This window comes from Lactuca saligna, chromosome 3 (assembly GCF_052625555.1).
Source record: "Lactuca saligna cultivar CGN05327 chromosome 3, ASM5262555v1, whole genome shotgun sequence".
NCBI classification, from domain to species: Eukaryota; Viridiplantae; Streptophyta; class Magnoliopsida; order Asterales; family Asteraceae; genus Lactuca; species Lactuca saligna.
Window position 1 is genome coordinate 6607797 of NC_136419.1, and position 23835 is coordinate 6631631.

Genomic DNA, 23835 nt, shown 5'->3' on the forward strand with positions numbered 1-23835 from the left:
GAAAGGATTTTCAAAAGCAAATAAAGACACGATACCAACGAAGAATCGTGCAACAGCGGCGGACGAGATTTCGAGTGTCCTAGAGGGTAGTGACGCCGTATGAGTCTACCTGCGGAGCTTGATCGTAGGCTAACAGACGGAGGCAAAAAGTGTAGGCGATTGTAAGATGTATTTCAGCTGGTTAGTCAGCGAGCGGCTGATAGCTGAAGAAGATGGTGAAAACAGATAGTCGGGACTGAGAATGGAGAGGGATTAGAGCTTCATCAACGTATTTCAGCAATAGGTTTGTAGCTTATTTGGATCTAGGGTTTTAACTTTCTGGTAATAGTTGTCGATTTTTAAAAATTCTCACTCCTCACAGGATGGATTTTTTGTAAAATTGAAGGCAAAGGGAAGATGGAAAATTCAGACGCGATTGATTTTAGAGTAAAAAAAATAAGTAATTGATTTCCTTATATATGGTTTGCTAAATTGAAACTTGAAAATGAGGATTGATTGAAACAAATTGATTTGAAATGACACTTCAAATAAAATTGGAATATGAAAGAATGGTTTTTTTATTCAGAATTGAAGCTTGAATTCAACACTTAGATCTGCCACTTGCTCTTTAATAACAACACTTTTCTTAGCTCATATCCCAGAAACTACTCCAAATCACATAGTTATGCAATGTTAGGTTAGGTTTAAAAAACCCCACATTAATTATAATAATGAAGAAAGGTGTAACGACCCAAAATTCGAGACTAAAAATTTCTTTTATAAAACATTACTTAGACATAATTATCAATCCATATCATAACCAGAGTATTAATTTCCAAAATACATGTTCATTATCAGAGTTAAACATTCCCAGGCTGTCTAATCTATGGTGTGTGCCTTGCGATCACCCCGAGCTCTTCCCTCCGCTACCGAAAGTACCTGAAACCAAAACTGAAAACCGTAAGTACGAAGCTTAGTGAGTTCCCCACCTTACCACATACCATGCATAACCACATACTGCACATATTGGGCCACACCCGCTATTTTGGGCCTCGCCCGCTACAACGACCCCGCCGCTCCAGTCCCCGCTTGGCTTCGAGCCACGCTCGAATACAAATCTGTTTAACTTAGGCCTCGCCTGTCACTGGACCCCGCCCGCTAACATATAATAGAACATAAGCATATCACAACACATAAGCTAACATATACTCACAAATCCTGTCATGAGGCCTCGCCTATCTTGGTCATCGCCCTTGTCCTGCTACTGATGAGTCATGGAACCCCGTCCACGCCCTTACTAATAGTGAGATACGGGCCCAGTCCATACTCACTCTTTCCCTAACTTGGGCCTCGCCCCTATTTTGCTGCTAATGAGATGTGGAACACCATCCACACTCTGCTATTGGTGAGATACGGGACCTCGCCCATACTCACCTCCCTACCAGGCACATACATGTATCACACAGACAACAAGTATAAACTAACATATAAACCATTCCTTGGGTACCCGCCCGCTATCATTGGACCTCGTCCTGAATATCATACTAGCATATTGTGCCTAGGGCTAACCCCCGGGTCTTCCTACTCGTATCTACATGGGCCGGCATTGTGGCCTTAGACCCATTCACACAAAGGGAAAACTCACCTTGCAATCTGCTGACTGAAAAGATGAGATCACGCTGCTCCAACCTCCGACACGAACTCAACCCTTGATAATACCAAAAGACTGAACCCAATAAATACCAATAATTACCAAAAATGCCCTTGAAAGTCAATTGGTCAACTCTTGGTCAAAGTCAAAGTCCTCAGATAAAGTCAAACTTCCTGACTGACCCTACTCGCCGAGTCAGCCCGTTGACTCGCCGAGTCCCTCAACTCTGAAAAATCCCATCTCAACTTACTGAGTCGTCCCTTGACTCACCGATTCTCAACTTTACCAGAAAAGGCTAGGACCTCAAGACCAGACTCGCCGAGTCCAAGGCTATCTTCAACCAACTTGCCGAGTTGTTCTTCCAACTCGCCGAGTTCCTGCCCAACTTCATCCAACTCGCCGAGTCCACCCATGTGACTCGCCGAGTTGCACCGATTCTTAATCCATATAGTGGCTTTTCGAGCCACGCACGGGCTCCAACTCATAGATGCATACTCCCAAAGCTCAATCCTCACGTAAAGTTGCAAACTTTACGTACAACTAAAGAGATCAAGGATCAAAACACTCTAGGGCTAGGTTTAGGGACAAAGGGCTTCACCAACTACTCATCTTCTGATGCTTTATGACATATTGGACCATCCCAACACTAGATCTGAAGTGGCAACGACATATCTAGGCCCCAAACTCGAATTGGGTCTCAAACAACCATAAAACCCCTAAATCTCATAACAAAAGTAGATCTAGATGCAAAGGAGGGAAGATAGCAGCTTATTACCTCCAAGATGAACACAAACTGAAGTAAATCCCGGATCTTTACCTCCCCTTTGAAGCAACCTTCTTGGTCTTCAAGTTCCTTTCCAAAGTTTCCTTCCTCCAAGGCTATTTCACTCAAATGATTGAAGCTCACACGAAATCTAGGGTTTACAGGTTCTCTAGGATGATAAGGAGGCTGAGGGAGGGACATAACACCCATTATATAGGATACAATTCCCGGGATTAGGGTTTTCCTCGTTCAGACCAGACTCGCTGAGTCCCCTTAGCCGACCCGCCGAGTCGGTCACTAATTCCTGAACCTGGATCCCGCTCGGACTCGCCGAGCTTCGCACTGGACTCGGCGAGTTGACCCTTTGATTAAGGGTTTTCTTTCCTTCTTGGCCTAACTGATTTTGGGGTGTTACAAAAGGAAGCAAGTGACATGTACAGGTATAATAACAACTTACATCTAGACAATTATAACTTTATGTGGAACCATGATTAAGGATAATTTTGTAGCAGAGTCACTATTCTTCAACTTTGTGCAGACATATAAAGATGAACGAATATTTGGTTATGAGTTTTCGCTTCCATCTTTTTTCAAATCAAATAATTTGGGAATTTTTCTACATTTCATCATGTATTTTTACTTAAAATTTGTTTGACTTTGACACACTAAAGCTAATACGTACCAAAAAAAGGTTGTATTAAGAATGTAATGTGTAAAAAATATACTTGGATAATATGGATATTTGAGTGTGGTTTCTAAGATGAGATTGCCAATTTACATAATTTTACATTTTTTAAATTTTTTTCAGGCTACATAAAATGTTAAAAAGACATTTGTGCCATTTTCTTTACGTTCCTTGGGTTTTATGACTCCATTTCGTATCTTTCACATTCATTTTTCTTTAATTTTCAATATTGAAATTAGTTTTTATTTAGTAGTTCCATATTTATCCTTGAAATTCTTTTTCCTTCAATTAACAATATACACGTATTTGTTTCCCTTTGACTTAGTATAGAACAAAATATTTACTTAAGTTTACAGCGAAAAAGGCAAAAAACAAAGTTTAACTCGTTATCATAGTTTTGTGTAGAAGGTATTAGCAATTAGAGACATTAAATTTGTTATTTAGTCGATGATATTTCTCTGTAAGTTTTGTCTATCTTATAACAGTAGGTTGTTGTGTGTTGGTGTTATATGTTTACATTTCTTATGTATTTGTACTTCTTCAGAACATTACCATGCCTTTTTTTATCTTGACATATAATTACACTTTTGTCCCCGGAAAGTTGGAGATCCCAAAGGCAACTGAATTCAGAATCCTTTTAAAGTTGTTGAATTCCTTATAGATTATAACATTAATTTGTGTGTTCGGATAAAAATTTGTAAGATACACTCTAAAAATTGATAATTATGCCCCTGATTTAATGATGTTATAGAAATGTTATCACATGACTAAACTGAGTCTTGAATCTATTACAATCATTAAAAGTCATCGAAAATGGTATTTAAAATGTTGGAATCGAATGATGTAAGCAAAATCTTTAACCGGTGATCAGAAAATAAAAATACAATAGTTGGATTTTTGTGGAAAAAAATCAACTTTAATTAGATAAATATTGGATTTTTGTAGAACAAAATCAGCTTTCAGCTTTCATATTCCAATTCCTGATTTCTAAATCAGGGGCATAATTGTCATTTTTTATAGTGTGTCTTAAAAAAAAAATTATCCAAACACACAAATTAATGTTATTATTTATAAGGAATTCAACACCTTTAAAAGGATTCTGAATGCAAACCTTGGATGAGTCCTTTATTGTTTAAATCAATAAAAACTATTCTTTCATATTCCAATTGTTCATTTTTAAATCAAGGGCATAATTGTCAATATTTTTAGAGTCATAAGGTAATCTTTTTTACCCAAATACACAAATTAATGTTATATTGTATAAGGATTTTTGACTTTTGTGAATGTTTTTGTTTTTTTATAGGTTTGAATGAGTATGTAGCTAAATGGGACGTGTAATTATGGCATGTGTTCTAGAAATAATAACCAACAATGAAGGTCTAAAAAAAGGTATATATTTCTTTAATTATGAAATTGCACGCCATTGTTTAGAAATTAAATCAATAACCTTTTATTTTATTGTTAAAATTGTAAAAAATAACAAGATAGTTTATTGAACATGATATAAATATGATTGTACTTTATGAAAATTAGGAAACTAAGAAACAAATCATTTAAAACAAAAAAAAAAAAATCAAATCCATCAAATCTCTTACAAAAAAAAAGTCTTAATACCCTTAGGAAAAAATTTAAAAACGAATACGAAAATGTCTTAATATCCTTAGGAAAAAATTTAAAAACCAATTACTGTTCTTAAAACATAGGTGACCAATCACTTTTCCAACTTAACATTGACAAGTTTATGTTGTTGCCCTCTTACAACTTTTGTCGCCTTTGATGATGACATGTTGTCGTTGACATCCAAAACAAAATCATCCTCAAGGGCTCGCTTCAAACCTGTCGTTGCATCCAAATTCTTTTTTGGGCTTGTGGCTGTCGATTTGAAAACATTCATTGGTGTCACATTATCATCAGCCTGAGATATGACATCCTAAAATTAACAAAGAAAAATAATATTATTATAGCTTATTAAAGTTAAAGACAATACTAACATTAGATATCGATATATCTTGAGATTTACCTTTATAAATATGTTATCTTGAGATTTACCTTTATAAATATGTTATCTTGAGATTCACAATCAGTGGTACCATGTTCAAATGATTGTGAATTACCTCTTTATTCAAAACAAAAATGAAAAATTAATAAGCCGTTTATTAAGTATATTATAGTTTGGAAAAAAAAAATTTCAAATATAATAACCTCTGCAACGACAAAATTTTTCTCCAACTCCTCAATCAAAGTCTCATCATCACTAATCTTGGAAATAGTATATTGGTTGATGTTCCTTAACACATTGTATTTTGAAACAGAAACTATGAAAGTCAATTTCATATCTTTCAATGCTTTAATATCGAACAGGTATACGTTAGTACAAAATCCAAGCAGCAAGTAAAAACGTCAATATATGAAATTATATATTAAAACAATATTTTTTAAAAATAATAATAATAACAAAAACATTCACCTTAGTTGTTTTTGCAACTAAATCTTTTGAAGAAATTTTTAGAAGCTTCTTCGCATCTTGTTCAAACATTGTTAAAGTGATACTTCCGGTATGATCTTGAGCTCTTATCGAAATGATGAACCTTTGAAAAAAATGTAAAATCCTCAAAATTATTCAACATAATTTGAAAACACTATTATATCAAAATTGAGTTTTCCAAAAAGTATTAACCTTGGAAATGTCGATGTTTCAGTTTTAGTGCATTTTGGATTTCGACATTCATATGTTACATTTTTTAGTGATCCGGTGACATTGGGTTCATCGGAAAGATTGTTTGGAACTGCTTTGTATTGCAATTTGTACATGTCGGGTAATACCAAGGTGTGTTTTGAAGAATTCTCTTTATGTCCGCAACAATAACATACTTTTTTATCTGATTAAAAAAAACCATAATATTATAACATGTATTGAATAGTAAATAACCGAATGTGTTAATTACAGAAACTATATCCAAAAAAACAAAAGTTAAAAAGATTGATAGAAATTGCAGAATTTTGTTTACCTCAATGGGTAGGAAAATATCAGAGATTGTTTTCAGCTCATGATTAAGCAAAAATTCATCCTTTTTAGAAATTCGATTAGATTTCATATAAGAGAAACTACTGGATGAGTTTTCATGGGGATCATCTTCATTCAGACTGTTAATTAACATAATAGTTCAATCTTTTATAACATAAATCGCAATTTATTATTACCAAAAACAAATTAAAGAAATGTAATATACCTTTTTTTGAAAACTTTTATCTTATCAATGTCACTATTGATGATGAACTTCGATACATCATAGTATGTATTAACATATCGGCGATCTATAAAAAAAATATAAAAAATAAACAAATAATCATTGCAATATAAAATAGGAAAAAAAAACAGTAGACCTTGCCAGATATTAATCTTTGCGAATTGAAGGATTATGACGATGCGGAGAATGTTTACATTGTTTTGGATGTAATCCGAGAATTTATAACAATAATCTCCCCATAGATTAACATCCAATTAAGAACCACTAACAATAAAGATGGGAATTAAAAAATAGAAAAAATAATTTTTTTTTGATATTGCAATAAAAATAGTTAATACAATCAATAATTATAGTTTATAAAAAAAATAAACTTGCATCTTGGATTTGTAGTCTCATCTTATGCATCTTTCTATCTTCATTTCGAGCATCAGTTTCACCAATTGCAACCACCAAACTGATAACATCTATATATAAACATAAAAACCAAAAAAAAATTCCTGAAATTAGTTACTATTTTAAGGGTAGAAATAAATAAGTTATTTAAAATATATAAAGTGGTATGTAAATAGAAAATACTAACCCAATGAAATATTTTCTGAAACATTGTCGAATATATTGGGATGATAGTCAATAAGAGCAAACTCATTAATTGATCCCGAAAACTCGATATAGGGAATGATAGTAGTCTCGCGATTGAAGGTGAGCTTTTGCATTTGATCAGTAAGTCGAAATTTACCTTCACCAATCTTTGCTACATTTGGATTTTTAATGAAAAAATTTCCCCCTTCTTTTAGAACTTTTCTAAACTTGTAAACATAAGCATTAGGGACATAACCTTGGATCTTGTTACACTAAATTATGATGTATATTAATATTAACATTCAAGTTTTGTTATTAAAAAGATAAATAAAAATATAAATATGTAAATAATTTAATACCATTTATGTATTATACCTGTTCTTCCATTAAAATAACTTCAACGGAGAAAATTTCGTCTTTGTTATAATAACATTCCAGTGTCCATAATCTGATCACACGAAGCTTCATAGTGAAGCTGTCCTTCAAGACATCAAGACCAGTTATGAAACTTAAATCAGTAGCAGCAGCAGCCATGTAGATGCATAGATGTGGAAGAGAATTAGCCTTTGAAAGCTTTTTGAACAGTAAAGAAAACAATGACCATCAATCGATATTTGTTGGTATTTATAGGTATAATTTACAGGTATAAATATACAATAATCATCAATTCTTTGCTGATTTTCAGGGATATCAATTATTTATATTCTTTATTCTTTATATATCTCTATAAATATAAACTAAATGTTTTTGAATCTAGGTCAGATTCTGGAGTATTAAAACTGATTTGTTGATTTCTTGGAATTGATATGATAATTTCAAGACTTACAGCAAAGAATAAGCGGGAAAATAAGCGAAATCGTATATATGGTAGTGAATATCGGAATTAAAGAGGTTTAAAAGGGGTAAATTGGAATATCAATAGCTGATTTTTAGGGATATGATATATGTATCTGTATTATCTATATTTCAATGCATGTAAATTTGTAAAATAAAAAAATATTTACAGAAATTTAGGACCTCATTTTATGGAATCAAATAGTACTGTGATATTATACCTTATAGCCGATTTTGAATTTTAAATTTTGAATTTTGAATGAATAAATGTAAATGAATGTAAATTAATGTAAATGAATTTTGGAAGTTTATTAGGGAGACACGTGGCATTGACGCATGGCAGTTTTACATTCAACCTATTTAATTATTAGACAGTTATATATATATATATATATATATATATATATATATATATATATATATATATATATATATACTATCTTATAAAACAAATCCCATTATTTCTAAAAATAGATTGAATAAAATAAGAATATTTTTTTAAGACGTCCACATCATTATGCTAATTGTACAATTAATCACTAATAAAATAATATTAAAATTTAAACAAACTCCTATAAATCTTCTTTTCCAAGGTTTTGACTAGATCTTTTTTCATCCAAATAAATATTCAACACCCTCTAATTTGGTTATTTTATGAATTTCTTTATTTTTAATGTGACATGTTTCCTAAAACAAACTAATGATTGAATTGAAAATAATCATTCTCCATCGAAAATAAATTAATTGTCGAAACAAACTATTTGTCGTCCGCCGCTTTGCGCGGGTAAACGGCTAGTGTGTGTGTGTATATATATATATATATATACATCTATTTTTTTTGTTTTTTTTTTTTTGCATTTATTTTATGTCTACTTTTTGTTATTTATTAATTTATCCAATTATTTATTTCTATAGTGGATGTACCCTGTGCCATCTACGTGTTTTTCTCTTCCTCCATCCGGTTCCTACTCCCAACACGGTGTCCTCCGCCGTTTTTATTCCCCAATCACATTATTCCACCGTATCTTCTCTAAACCGCTTCATGTCCTACATCTCTTCCACCTTCTTGATCTTCATCATCTGCTTCTTTTATTTGCTTCGACTTCAGGAAGGTGTTGTTTCATCCTCCTGCTTCCGGTTTGGTTTGTTGTATGTATAAAATTGTGCACGTCTTTCCATTCTTCGACCGGATGTCTTCTGATTCTAAGTCTTATCCGCTTGAACAATGCTATTGGTTAATCTTCTCTGATTTCTTAACAGATATTAGATTTTTTTTATTGGTTTCATTCCAGTTTATTTATGGGGTAAGATTTATTTGACGGTTCCTATGGATTTTGTTGATGTTTTCATCTCTAATGTCTTCATTTCGTTGGTGATTATTTTTAATCGTGTCAATGGAAACAATGTTATTGATTGTTTTTACTTTATCATAGTTTTACCGTCACCATATCCGCCTATTGTTTCTATTACTCTTTTGGGTTTCTTCTCACCTCATTCGACTTCTCTTTGAAGTCGTTAGCCACCGCATACGTTCCACTCCTTCCCCTTTTGCTTCTAGTTGTGAACTGTCAGGCTATCAGACCACTAATCTCACAACCATTGCACCTCCAAAAGTTGTAGCCATCAGCATCATTACACCCCACTCAGCCACCACAACCATTAAATGTATAACCTTTCCGCCTTTCACTCTCTATTTTGATTACGATTACATACACTGTAACCCATAGCTTTTGGAACAAAAGTATACACGCCAACTGATACACAGTGTGACATCCCCATTTTCACGGATAGAAAAGACCGATTTTGTTTATCCTTTATAAAAATTAGAGTACTTCTTTTCATAAAAATGTTGCGGAATTTGTTCCTAGAAAAACACGATAAATACGTTATCAAAACATTTTCGAATAAACATATTTTATTTATGTTAAAACGTCTGGGATATCATCGTCAATACAGAAACATAAGCATAAATGGAACTTACATTTATTTACACTAGTGATCTACATCTCTTTAATCTCTCAGTGTAATGTGACTTCATATCAACACATGTGATGTAAATAAACTAAGTGGGTCAGGTTGGGAAACCTGGTGAGTACATAGGGATTTCAATCCCACAATGTTATATCATATATATAGTTTAAAACTCACAAAATATACAATTTCACCATATTTATAAACAACTCTTATCCCATCCCGTCTATCCTCACAACAAGACTATCCATACTCTCGGACCTAAGATTAGTCGTTTTACCTAATCCATACTCCTGGATCAGAAATGAACGACTTTACCTAATCCATACTCTCGGACTAGGGATGAATGACTATGTCTTAATCCATACTCCCGGACTAAGGACAGATGACTATGTCTTAATCCGTACTCTCGGACTAAGGACAACTGACTATGTCTTAATCCATACTCTCGGACTAAGGACAACTGACTATGTCTTAATCCATACCCTCGAATTAATGACAGTTGACTATGTACAATCCATACTATCGGACTAGGGACAATGTGTGACATCCCCAAAATCACGGCCAGAAAAGACCGATTTTCATTTATGCTTTTAAAATAAATTCAGAGTAAAACCTTTTGATTTGAAAGAGTTGCGGAATTTGTTCCCAAAAACAAAACATGATAAAACAATGTTTACCAAAGCATTTCATAAAGAAATGTATTTTTCATTATATAATCAAAACTCGGGGTGTCATGTTCCGATATAGACCAACAAGCATAAACGATAACATTACAAGTCATTCAACAAATATTTACATATACAGACTTGTAAACAAAACAACTTGATGGTTCATTCATCTTACGCCCTTGCGCCACTTCCTGTAATACAAATAAAACTGAGTGGGTCAGGCTTGGGAGCCTGGTGAGCATATAGGGTTTTCAACCCACAATAAATAATTAAATTAATTATTATCAACCAACAATAACCCAGTTACCCATTCCCGTTATTCTCACTTTAAGTCCCTAAAATAACTAACACAAGGGACCTAATCTAAGAATATTTTCATCGCGGTGACAACACATGCTGCGGGGGTTCCTCAACAATATAAGTCAAATAAGGCAACCATGAGGGGGATGGAATACAACGAATGAACACCCAAGTTCATTAACACCTACAGGTTATGAGCCTGCTAGCGTTCCACTGGACTGTCTAGAAAAGTCCGTGGTCGTCATCTAAATTTCGCTAGATGACTGGATCAAAACAACAACGAGGCCTCTCATCTGTTTATTACACACCAACTATCTACCCATGTTCTACCCAACATATTAGTAGATAAAAACATACATTTTTATACATATTTTCAAAACCTGTATAGCATGCTTGATCAATACATTTTCCATATAACAGATGAGACACACACACATAACACGTATTTCCTATAGAAATAATCAGATCTGTAAGATAGAAGAAAGTGAATATATATTCACACACATAACAACAAAATATACACATAACACGTATCTCGTATAAAATACTTCATAGTTATACGTTAGAAGAAAGTAACAACGCATTCATACGTATAAACGACAATAAACTTAATACACTCAAACCATACTTGTATTATTATTGCGTTTATGAAAGGTAGTATACACTCACTTGATCAGAAGATGATCGGACAGCACTACGGCTTGCAAAAGTCGTAATCCTCAGCAGATCTAGAAGATCTCTACGAAAATCGAACTTCTCGCGGGCAGAGCTTCGGCTCGGAAACCGCACTTCTCGGGATCTTCGGGATCTCGGGACTCGCTTCGGGACTCGGGAATATTACCGGGGATTCGGGGTATTTCTGGCACACAAAACAATGCAAAACGGGAGAGAGAAGAGAAGAAATTGGCAAAAGACTTGGCTGCCTTCGCATCCTATTTATAGGAAGCTGGAACCTCCTCGTACGCGGGGCGTACGCTTGTACGCGGAGCGTACAGGCTCCGAAATGCATCACTGCATGCGTTATCCGAAGTGTTGACACTCTGGCTGTACGTGGGGCGTACTCGAGTACGCGGCGCGTACCTCGGATCAGATCGATGACTCGCCTTCGGATAAGGCTTCCGAATTTTGATTTAAAAATAAATACAAATTAATTAATAAACTTCGGAAATTCATATCTTCTTCATACGAACTCCGTTTTCGACGTTCTTTATATCCACGCGAAGGTGAGACTACGCTCTACAACTTTCGTTTAGACTCCGTCGGCTAATTTTGACTTTATTTTTATTATTTATTTTTAATAGGCCGGGACAGAAAATTTCGTTATAAATTCATAACTTCTTCGTTTGACGTCCGTTCTCGCCTAACTTTTTATCGCTTTGATACTAACAACGAGATCTTCGATTCTCGTTTAGATCACTAAGGCTAAATATCGCTCTAACATAAATTTCACTTTTTACGTCATTCAGCGTTGCCGGTTTTGTCGCGAAACTTCGACAGATCATAACTTCGTCGTTATAACTCGGATTTCGGCATTCTTTATATCTTCGGAAACCTTGTTTCAACTACTACAACATTATCTAATGATATCAAGTTTATTTTACACTTAAATTTTGACGCTTATTTTTACATTCTTAATTAATTAGACCACATAATTAAGCAATTAAGCACAAAACACATAATACTCAAATAATACAATTTTATTATTTCAAAACGGGTTACAAAGGTTAACCTAGACCATTATATTGCTAAAAATAGCAAGCCTGGAAACACAGGCGTTACACAATGACTGTGTCTAATCCATGCTCCCGGATAAACGACATATACTAAATTCTATTCTCTGAGTATAACTCACTTGTACTCGTAAGAAAATACTACCCAATATTCCTCATAATTAATTTAGGTCTTCTCTTTATCCTAAATTATCAAATATAATCAGGTATGTTCTTTAACACGTATTTCAGGCAACATCAATTAACTCGCACATAAACATATAATTAATACTTCAATCAATACTTGTATTAAAATCATGTTCATGAAAGGGACTATCCACTCACCTGATAGGTGGTGACTCAGCACTCGAACAACGCTTCGATACTCTCAAAACAACTTTCCTTCGATAAAACCTAGTACCAATACCACTAGGGTTTAGTCTAACGATAACCGCGACAAATTAATAGTCTGACTATTATTATTATTATTATATAAGCGTTAAATAATACTCAATACAACTCACAATAATAGCCCAAATAGTTATTTTAAGGACCTAATAACATTCTTATAATTATTTGAAAGCTATATTAAAAATTGCGTAAGCGTAGCACACTTACAGTGAATTTTATCGAAAACCGGAACTTAATTGGAGCGACGTTTCGAAACCGAAAGGCTCTTTTTCTCGGGACTCCGGGAGCCTCGGGGCTTCCCTCGGGAGCTAGGGGTTTTATCTAGGGCTTAGGGAGGTTTAGGGGAGATAAAGAGAGAAAGAAGAAGAATTAGTGTGAAAATATTGGAGACCCTCGCCCCTTTTATACCCAGCGAGGCCTCGGATTACGCTGGGCGTAGTCCTTGGCTACGCTGGGCGTTCCTCGGATAAGGGCGCCACCTGGACCCAGCTGTCTCGCATTCATCGGAAGAGATAAGGCCAAAGGTACGCCGCACGTACTTGACTCAGACGCTGGGCGTAGCGAGGCGAGGCGTGTCCGAATCCGAAGCGTTCACTGATCAGCGATGGACGGCCCACAACGCGCCACGTCATCAAGTTCTTATCAGCCTTTGCAAATTCATACTCCGACTTCTAAAATTCATAACTTTCACATATGAGCTCCGTTTTCGACGTTCTTTACATCCTCGCGAAGGTGGGAACATAATCTACAACTTTTGTTTAGATTCTGCCAGCTAATTTTGAATCGATTTTAAATTTTATATTATTAACAAGCCGGGACAGGATTGGTCCTTTAAATCCTCATAACTTCTTCATCCGACGTCCATTTTTGCCCATCTTTTTCTCGTTACGCTACTTTTAACGAGATCTTCGATTCTCGTTTAGGTTGAGTTGGCTAAAAACCTCTCGATATAATATTCGAATTTCAGGCTGTACACTACTAATCTGAAACTTCGAAAAATCATAACTTCTTCATACGAAGTCAGATTTGGGCGTTATTTTTATCGATGTTCTTAGTTTAACATATTCTACGACTTTCGTTTAGATCGCTAAGGCTAAATCTCGCTCTATCGTAAATTCACTATTTACGCTTCCTGGTGCCGAGTCGGTTTCGTCGCGAAACTTCGACGGGTCATAAGTTCTTCGTTATACTCGGATTTCGGCGTTCTTTATATGTACGGAAACCTTGAGACATATTCTACAACTTGGTTAAGATTATTTATTCTAAATAATCTTTTGTCGAAAAGTCGTTTTCGACACTTACTGTCTCCAAATTGACTAGCCCGGATCTACGGGCGTTAAAATTATCTCCCCCCCTTAGGATGATTATGTCCCGGAATCATCAACGAAACAAAACATTATAATAACTCCATACGTTATCTCTTCATCCTAGGTAATAATTGTAACTTCTCTGTTCCTTCAAGTCTATCTTTTAAACTTACTGTCTGTAAGCAGTACTTAATTGTGCACCTGCTCTCTACTTCAGGTTAGACTCCAAATTATGATCTATCATCATGTGACGCTTGTTTAGACTCAGGTCTTTTAGAGTTAAATTCTAAAATAGACTACGCCTTCCTTCATGTTATAATATGATATAATCACACTTTAACATGTAGCATTTCTAGCTACCAACTTTTTAACAACGAGCGCGATACTTCTATTGATCGCTTTGATTTCAATCGTTTGGTTTAAGTCGTACGCTACATCAAACTTGGTTCTTTGAACTACGTAACATACTCATCGTAGTCGGACTCAATGTGATATGACCACTAGGGTCGGGATAACAACAATCTTCTTAGTCATTACCGAAACAATGGTAACGACATACTTGAATAAAACAAAATCAATTACTAGTTTCTTGGTAACCTTGTAACCTTCTCTGATCCAAGTATGAGTCCTGTGCTTCCGGTAGTATAGGCCTCTAGTACCATTCAAACCTACTCATATTCGTCCCAAGTATTGTCCCGCAGTTTTTCCAAATCACCATACAAGAAAATCACATAATAGCTTAACACATCAAATATCAAAACGAAGGTTTTTATTATTCCTTGAAACTATTACATAGGTGTTCAAGTTCACCCTAAACTATGCCTCTAACGGGATACATCGTGAGGTACTATCTACACGATTACTCCATAACTCGATCCTAGGATGTCAAGCCTTCACTCCTGAATCCTCGCATTGTCATCTGTATCGTCAAGGATCATTTGAAATGCTCTCGCCTTTGGCTTTGGCGGCACATTTGACTTTGTAACCACTTTTCTCTTTGGGCAGTCTTGTTTGAAGTGTCCTTCTTCACCACATTTAAAGCAGACTTCTCTCTTGGTTGTGCATTCGCTGGCGTAATGACCAGTCTTCCCGCATTTAAAGCATGTTGTATCTTTAGAGCATTTCCCAATGTACTTTAGATGAAATTATTCATAATTTTTAATCAGGGCTAGCAAGTTAAAATTCAATAGCTTTGGTAAAAAAGTTGTTGCTCTTGGCTGTTATATGAAGTCATGTAAAAAAACCTAGCATGTGTCATTTGCATATTATAATTTTTGAATGTAGATGAGATGAGGTAAGCTATCGTTTATTCACATTTGGCTGAACTTACATATGGTGTTATACTTTTATCTTAAGGTTTTTAATTTTATGCATTTTTTAGGTGGCGTTTTTGATGCTTTGTCAGAATCATACCCATATCAAAATTTCAAATGAAAGGAAAATGAAAAAAAAAAAAAACACTGAAATAGGATATTATTTTATATATTATTTCAACTACTTGCATCAAATATAGTTTTCTAACTCTTTTTTATCTGTTTTTTTTATTTTGATTGCAAAATATTTACACATGAATCCTTGCATGATAGAATTGCAAGCTAAATACAATTTGATATTTTGTGGTTCAGCTCTTTCTCCAGAAGAAAAGGTTAGTATAATACGTTGTTTATTTTTTTCTAAATATAAAAGATTTTCTAACCAACAACTTTGAAAATGCAATCTTCTTTGATTGAATTTGCAAAGAGTAATGATTCATTAGGTTCAAGATAATTGAGACATAATCTGACTCATGTTATTGATTTCATAGATTCAAATGGTACAAGAACAATGAAAGTTCTAATGGCCATTTTGAATGAGAAATGGATTGTTATAGTAGAATGTAAGATTTCCAATATTTAACTTTTTGGCCTTGATTTTTTTTCGCTTGCATACATTTTCTTTTATCGGATTACATGTGTATTGATTTCAAATTCATGTTCTTTGCATTTTGTGAACCTGCTAGCCATGATGGGAGCAACATTGTTAGTAAATCGACTTAAGGAGTATGCCAACATGTCTACACCAGGGCCACCAAGACAGATATCTTTAATTATCAAAACTTAAAGAGGCATGCTTTTTCTTAATTTTGCTTCCTATTTTTATCATATGTGACATTTAGGAGATGTGTTTTTTGTTGTAAGTTGTTATGTTGCAAGGTAATTAATGCCCATAATTTAATTTTGGAAACAGATACTATATGAATAGTCAAACATGTAATTTTTACTTTTAAAATATGAATAATTCTAAAAACAATAATATTTTTAATATTTAGGGGAGGTTTGTCTCGATTGTGATATATGTTGGATTCTTGGATTTGGAATATACGAAGGGTATTTTGGTCTTTTAGTATAAAAGAAAGAAAGACATCGAATTCCTTCTACTAACCCTTCCACCAATCCTCAAAACGGAGAAATTTATCAACCATGTAATTGGGTCCATATGAAATGAATTATGTGAATTATGTTTGTTTAAAATGAAAAATTGTTTTAAAATTTCACGTTGTTACACATTAGGGTTGAATAAGGAAATTTCTTGGTGAAGCCTTGACGAATTGAAGAGATGGAGGTGGTATGGTTGGTCGATAGTGATTGGGTGTTCGATTGATATATAAAGGGGAGAAATTTAGGGTTAGAAAAAGTCAGTTATATTTTCATAAATAACTACCTAATATAAATGATTTGATTTGGGAGAAATATCAAATTAATTAAATAAAAATATTAATTAAACGTAAGATTACATAATCACCATTTTGAAATGATTGGCTCACAATAACTCTTACATCCACACAATCATTAGTTAGAATATGTGAACCTATTCTCTCTCTCTCTCTCTTTCTCTCTCTCTCTCTCTGTGTGTGTATATATATATATATATATATATATATATATATATATATATAATTAAAAAACGACAATAAATAAAAGTATAGAAAAAAACGAAAAAATAAAGTTAAAAAACCAAATTATATAAAAAACAAAAAAGAAAAATAAAAACCATGTGGTATAATTTTTTGCAAAATATAGAGACAAAATTTGGACTTTAAACCTAATTATGTGACTGATTTTCTATGAAATATAACAATGTTAACAATGAAACGAGTTAGACGGACTACAACGATAATTATGCATAAACATTTATGTCAATAGCCATTGAAAAAAAATATTAAAGTTTTTTCCAACTATGCACGTAAAACTTTGGATTTTTATGATATTAGTCCATAGCCTAAATAAGTAAATCTCAAACATCCATTTTTAAAGTTTACATGGACACTTTCCCGTTCTCTTACAATGCGCATTAGAAAGTCATTCAAATATCTTTAATTAAACATCTAGATGAAAATCAATCGTCAAAAAATTATTAATCATTGAAAAAAAAAATTGAATTGATTTCCTATGAGATTATTTATTTGACAATAATTTAGAAATTTTATTATATTTATTTGAAGAGGAAATGCGATAGAGTAAAATCGGAAAGTTGATCTTAGAAGGAAAGAATTTGTTAGTGGGAGTAGTTAGATCTCTCTTTGTTTTTTAGTTAAAAGATTGTTCTATATGGTACTTTTTATCACCACATTCAAAGTATTAACGCCATATTTATGGTTATAATTTTATTACTTAATGCTTTCTATAAAATATAAATAAGCAATTTTGCAATCCTTTTTTTTCAAGTTAAAAGATTACTTTTTTACACGGACCACCATATTCAATGTATGATTATCAAAAGTTTAAAACATATGGTCTTATTGTTTTATATAGATAAGTGAAGTTAATATTTTTTTATCATCAATTTTGAATACAAATATGATGTCGAGTTTTGATTTGCGATTAAAGTGGGTGCTGAAGCTTAAAATCGAGGCATCAAATTATTTAGAATTTTTTATAATAATAATAAAAAATCTTTCCACTTATGAATCCAATAACAAAAGTATATATTTAGTCTTAAATACAATATCTTTACTTTTTGACTTTAATTATAGTTAAAATCGAGATACTAACGATGGTTGAATAGGATTTGGGTACTACATTACATAGGCTACATTTATTAAGCCCATAAAGTAAATGGGCCGCAAGTACAAACACTCAAGAGTCCGACACGCAGCCGCAGGTCACAGCTACGAGACATATAGATTAAATGAAACCGGCTAATTAACAAAACGGTTGGTTTTTTGTTCAACGGTTTTTAAAAGTTCGGTTCATGCAGGTTTGTGGTTGATATGGGTTCTAATTGAGTCAAAATGAAGATTGGGTCCAAAAAAACCAATTTGGCATGTTTGATATTGCTTTTTAAGTATTGGACTCGGTCCAAAGAGCTCACTCTGTCCATCCTCAACATCATATTTGGTCCTCTCTTGAAAATTGAAGGACTGGGGCAAAAGGCACCAAAACACCACAATTCTCATTTTGTCCTATCGTCTCATATGCGTCAACATTAGATACACCTCCTTCGTCTCACATGTGTCCACCTCGTCCTTGCTATCGATTCGATGCCACAACCTCCTACTGTAGCCTACGACCACCCTTCCTCACTCAGGTTTATATTTCTTGTATTTCTTTTCCTATTTTTCCCTTTTTGCTGAGATTTTCCATGTTGTTCCTGTTTTGATTGCTCCGATTTTGTTGTTGGTCGTGTTTTTTTCCTCTGATTTTGCTGTTATTCACAAGTTTGTTGTTACCGTGGTATGATTTTTGTTACATGAATTTATGGTCCAAATGAGTAAAAATTTGTTGTGCGTATGTTTTTTGTTGAATGCTTTGTTAAATTGTTTGTTAATTTGTTTTAAAATATGTTGTTTGTATGTTGTTGGGCTATGATTTTGCTCCAATTGTGTTATGATTTTCTTGCTCTACACAATTTTCATGTTCATTATTTTTTGTTGTGCTCATGATTTTTTGTTGTTGTTGTGCATTGATTTTGTTGCTTCAAATGGTTTGTTAAATGAGTAAAAATTATTTAAAGTTGGTTTATTAAACGAGTTCTTGTTAAATTAGTTAAACAACTATTGTGTATGTGTGTATATTTTCTGTATATTTGTGTATTTGTGTGTATGTATGTAAATTTGTGTGTATTTGTATGTATATTTGTGTGTATGCGTATATATTTTTGTCTATATTGGTTTAACCCTTATGTGTATGTTTGTTTCTTGATCTTGCTCTACAATGTAATATTTTTATCTTTCATGTATTCCTTAGACATAGGGCGTGTTCAACAAAATTAGTTGGTAGCGGGTAGCTTGTAGCAGATGGCGAATAGCTTGTAGCTTGTAACGTTTTGTTAAACGCTACATGAAGTAGCATTTGGATTTTGAGCATTTTGTTTAAGCTAAATGGTAAAAGATTGTAATGCCAAACAAGACTTTCTGTTCAAAACGGAACGTTTTGTCAAACACTAGAAGCTAAAAGTTCTCAAACGCTCCAAAAAGCTCTGTGTCGAACACATCCATGGTGGAAACAAGAGGTAGAGTTATTTGGTCTTCGAATACTGTGAACAAATGTTTTCTTGGAGCATGTATACAAGAACTAACAAGTAACGGTCGGAATGGTAGTGGCATGAAAGGAACCTCATGGAATATAATAGCCGAAAAACTAAAACAACGAACATGATTTTTTAGTTGAAAAAAAAGACAAATGAAATATTGTTATGACTACTTGAAAAGCAAGTATGCAGTTTGATTAAAATTCAAAAACAAAACAGGGAACTCTTGTACATGTAATTGTACCCATTGATGTTCAAACTCGCTAGAGGGGAAGAGGAAAAATATGAATGTTACCAAAATATAATAGGAATTTATAATTTTGATATGATATTTACATTTGTATGGGAGGGCATAACACATGATTCAGAAGCCGTTGAATATATGATTACTTTGCATAACCAGATTGCTAATAAACTACTTTCAAATGGTTAATGATAAATTTGCTTGCAAATTATTATGTTGTTTTTGATTTTGTATTTGGATTTTAAATGACAATTTGTATTTGGATTTTAAATGATATATGTGTAATTTAGATTTTATGTGACAAATTGTATTTTTATAATTATTTTATCCAAGAACAATGGACAACATAAGGTTAATATGGTCATTTTTCATCATGTACCACATTAAGTCATAGAAATAATCAAACAACATAAACTCAGTTAGATTTAGACCCAGACAGAACTTCTAACCTAATCTATACCAATTTCATTTGTAATATTCACCTTAATAATTTTTGAAAAGAATTCTAAGAAATAACATATTATTATTTTTAAATAACTATGAAATTTGAAATTTAAGATTTTTGAATATTTTTTTTCGTCCATCTTCCTAAATCTTAACTTTTATAAAAAATGGTTGATTTTTTTTCCTGTTATCTTAATCTTATTCTTTGTTCTCATTTCATTGTATATCTAATGTAACATTGTTTCCTTTCTATCTATTTCGAAATAGTGTTATCAGATAATTCAGATAATGATTTCATTTAAAAATAACTTGTAAGGTGAAATGAGTAGAGTTAACAAGTAAACGATGTTTATAGACTAAAGGAGATGAATCAAATTAATTGAAATTAGATTCATTAAATTAAAAGATCGATTGATCACATTATTAAGGTATTATATAGATATAAAGGGTAGGTTAATAAACAACTAAGGATGGTTCCCCGCGTTGCGGGGGTTAGATGTATGTTGGACACTTTGGTAAATAGGAGACGTATTGTTTTTTACGTTTTTTTTTATGTTTTCTTCTTTATTAGTACATGTTAGTGCATGATGTTGGAGTGAAGTAACACAATGCAAAACTCACGTTTGTATCCTCAACTTTAGCTTTTAACTCGGAAAGTATCACCCCTACGTTGCGTGGGTTAGTTGCTATTAGTTACGTGATTTGATGTTCTGAAAGTTTCTCTTTGTGAGTCGTTGTAACCATGTTTCATATGATATTAGTGAATCGTTCCTGATATATTTTTTTTAGTTTTTATGCTTTTTATGTTATCACATTTATCTTTTTCTAGAAAATTAGTATTTTATTATAAAATTTAATGCATATGAACGTGTTTATGATTGGGATGAATCATATACAGACCAGGATGGTAAATATCATCACTTTTAAGTATTAGTGATTTGTTCCTAATTTTTTTTATAAAGTTTTTATAGTTTTTATGATAATTCTTTTGTTGATCGAATAAGCATTTTAGTAATAAAATGTAATGGACAAACAAAATATATAATACCAACTTATTTATGATTAGGATTAATCACATACAAACATCATCACGTTTACTGACCTAGCAAAAGATTAGCACGCAAAAGAGAGTCGGTCCCTATATGATGAGTAGACGCTTATGCATAGTTGTCTGGGAGCTCTTTCATGACGGTTTTGTATACCATATTGAAAACTATAAGATATTAAAAAAGAAAGATAAATAAGAGTGATAAACATTGCCTACTCGGATCACAAAAGAAGAAGAACTTATATGCAACTATGTGGCAATACATCTTAACAAATTTTGTAGGCATGTGACAAAGCTAAGCCAAATTAGGAATAAGACCTTTGATATAAGCCTCCATTTCCTGTCATACAAATATACAATGTTCATAAAAATTAAAATAAAACTAAAGTTTTAAGAAACATGATTAATTTCTAGTAAATCAATAATAATGAAGAAACAATACAAGGTTACACACATAAGGTTGAATGAAACCATCAGAATCTTCATCAAGTTCACTCATATCAATTCTCGCTTGAGTATAAGAAACCTATACATTGTAAATAATATGTTTTTTTTTATTAAAATTTAAACTTCTACTGGAAATTTGTATAAATTTATATCATAAAATCTCACCATGCGCATTACGTACAAGATCAAAAGGAAGAATGAGAATCCTTCCTGGTTCATCTTTTCCAAATTTCATGAAATTTGAAGGGATGAAGAAACATTAACACTTTGAGCCAATTTTTCTGTACATAGAGAAGCAATTTGGCAAAAGCCTTCAAAATTCACCTGTAGATTTGTTTTAAACAATAAATAGTTAAATTTCACAATATAAGCAAAATAAATGTGAACATTTTTCTTCAATAAAGTACCTTTTTAGAACCAGTGGCTTAATCAATCAGATAATTTCTTTTAAGATAAACCACATAGCATCCAAGTCATTAGAGTTTAACAAAATACCAGATTGCTTCTTCAATTAAGAATAAACAAAAATAAATAAATAAATAAAGCTAATGATAAACAAATCTACATCAAGACAACATATAATTGTTTAAGATTATATATACACCTTTAAAAGGTGATACTTTGCCAACCTCTGAACTATATGTCTAATGGAGCCTTCCTCAGGTCTCTGAACAAATAAGAATTAAAAAATTTATCAAAAAACTAGCCAAAGATCGGTAACACAACATTCTCTTCTCATGCATGCCATAGCAATCAATGGACAAACTTTTAATATTTTTTACAAGAAAACAAATAATCAAGATTCAAGATGAAAACCCTTTTCTAGAAACTTGGAATATGCCCGACTTTTACACTCTTTCACTGCTTCTCTTTAAAAATATTAAGCAAGATTTTTCTTCTTTTAAAATTTTAAAGTAGTTAATAGCAACATTCAAATATCATTTGTTAAGTTTTAAAATAAAGTTTTTACCTTTAGCATCAACGATTGTTCCTGCTGGGCACCTCCGTCTATATAGTTTATATAGTATACAACGATGTATGTTACCCAGTGATTAACAATAGTTAGCCAAATACTCTTGCACAAACAAAATACATCACATATTATATTTGAAGACTAATTTCATAGCATCTAGTGACCATTACTAAGTAAATAATAAAAGATATAGAAAAAAAGGAAATCATAATTAAGACCATTTTGGTTAGCAAATTGATAAAAGTATACCAAGTAAATCATAGTTCCAACCACAATCGCTATAACAAAACAAACATTTATAGGGAATGGATGAATTATAAATTCATACGGCTGGAATAAAAACAGAAAACATGTTTACTAAAGCAAATCACCCACATTCTAATGTGTATTCGTAAGTTTAAAACCTAAAAAAATATGCAACTCACATTGGCATTAAATCAAGCACCTGGTAGGCATAGCCACAAAAAGAAAAAATCACTAATTCAAGTAATGAGATTTCCCTGTTCTCTTTTGCAAGCTAGAAAAATAAGAAACGTGAATAGTCAAAGTGTTAGAAAAAAATGATATAATGAGGGCCTCACACAACATGTAAGAAAATTATGAATTGTAGAGGGTGATTTCGCAGATTTCTATTGAAATTTTAGAAATAGCGTGGAGATCTCAGAAATCAATAGTAAAAGAATGTGTACGTTTCACATGGAGGAAACCTGCAATTTAGGGTGTGTTTCGGATTTAAAAAAAGTTAAAAGTCTTTTTGCAAAAACTTTTTCTAACGTCTCGCTCCTGAGTTCAACTTAAGGCTAGAAAATAAAGAAAATAGGAGAAAATGAGAGGAAAGTAAGAGAGATTGGTGCTCTCGAGTTTCATTAAAGGAAAGAAGTGGAAGGAAATGGAATGATCACTTTCCCTCCTAACTTTCCTTCCGATTTGGGAGCATTTGGAAAGAAAGAACAAAATGTTTAATTTTCCTTTCATTTCTCTCCAACTTGGGAGCACAAAAGAGAAATTTCTTTTCCTTTATTTTCTCTCCTTACTTTCTTTTCTCTTCTCTTCTTTTCTTTGC

At 32.8% G+C, this 23835-nt stretch overlaps 1 protein-coding gene and 1 long non-coding RNA gene across 3 annotated transcripts; both read right to left on the reverse strand.

Moving 5' to 3' along the window:
- Positions 1 to 4789: 4789 nt before the first annotated feature.
- Positions 4790 to 7439, reverse strand: LOC145035163 (uncharacterized). Its single transcript, XM_078983754.1, has 8 exons — positions 7281 to 7439; positions 6907 to 7177; positions 6698 to 6790; positions 6309 to 6393; positions 6087 to 6222; positions 5902 to 5957; positions 5546 to 5666; positions 4790 to 5008 (listed from the first exon to the last, which is right to left on the reverse strand). Exons 1-8 carry the CDS (start codon positions 7437 to 7439, stop codon positions 4790 to 4792), a joined length of 1140 nt encoding a protein of 379 aa, XP_078839880.1.
- Positions 7440 to 21508: 14069 nt separating this feature from the next.
- On the reverse strand, positions 21509 to 23577 carry LOC145033383 (uncharacterized). 2 transcript variants are annotated; one of them, XR_013677515.1, is made up of 7 exons: positions 23198 to 23577; positions 22770 to 22874; positions 22404 to 22466; positions 22207 to 22304; positions 21965 to 22123; positions 21807 to 21878; positions 21509 to 21692 (listed from the first exon to the last, which is right to left on the reverse strand). It is a non-coding gene; the product is annotated as an uncharacterized LOC145033383 (long non-coding RNA). The 2 variants fall into 2 exon arrangements; XR_013677514.1 differs by having other exon boundaries at positions 22770 to 23577.
- Between the last annotated feature and the right edge of the window lie 258 nt (positions 23578 to 23835).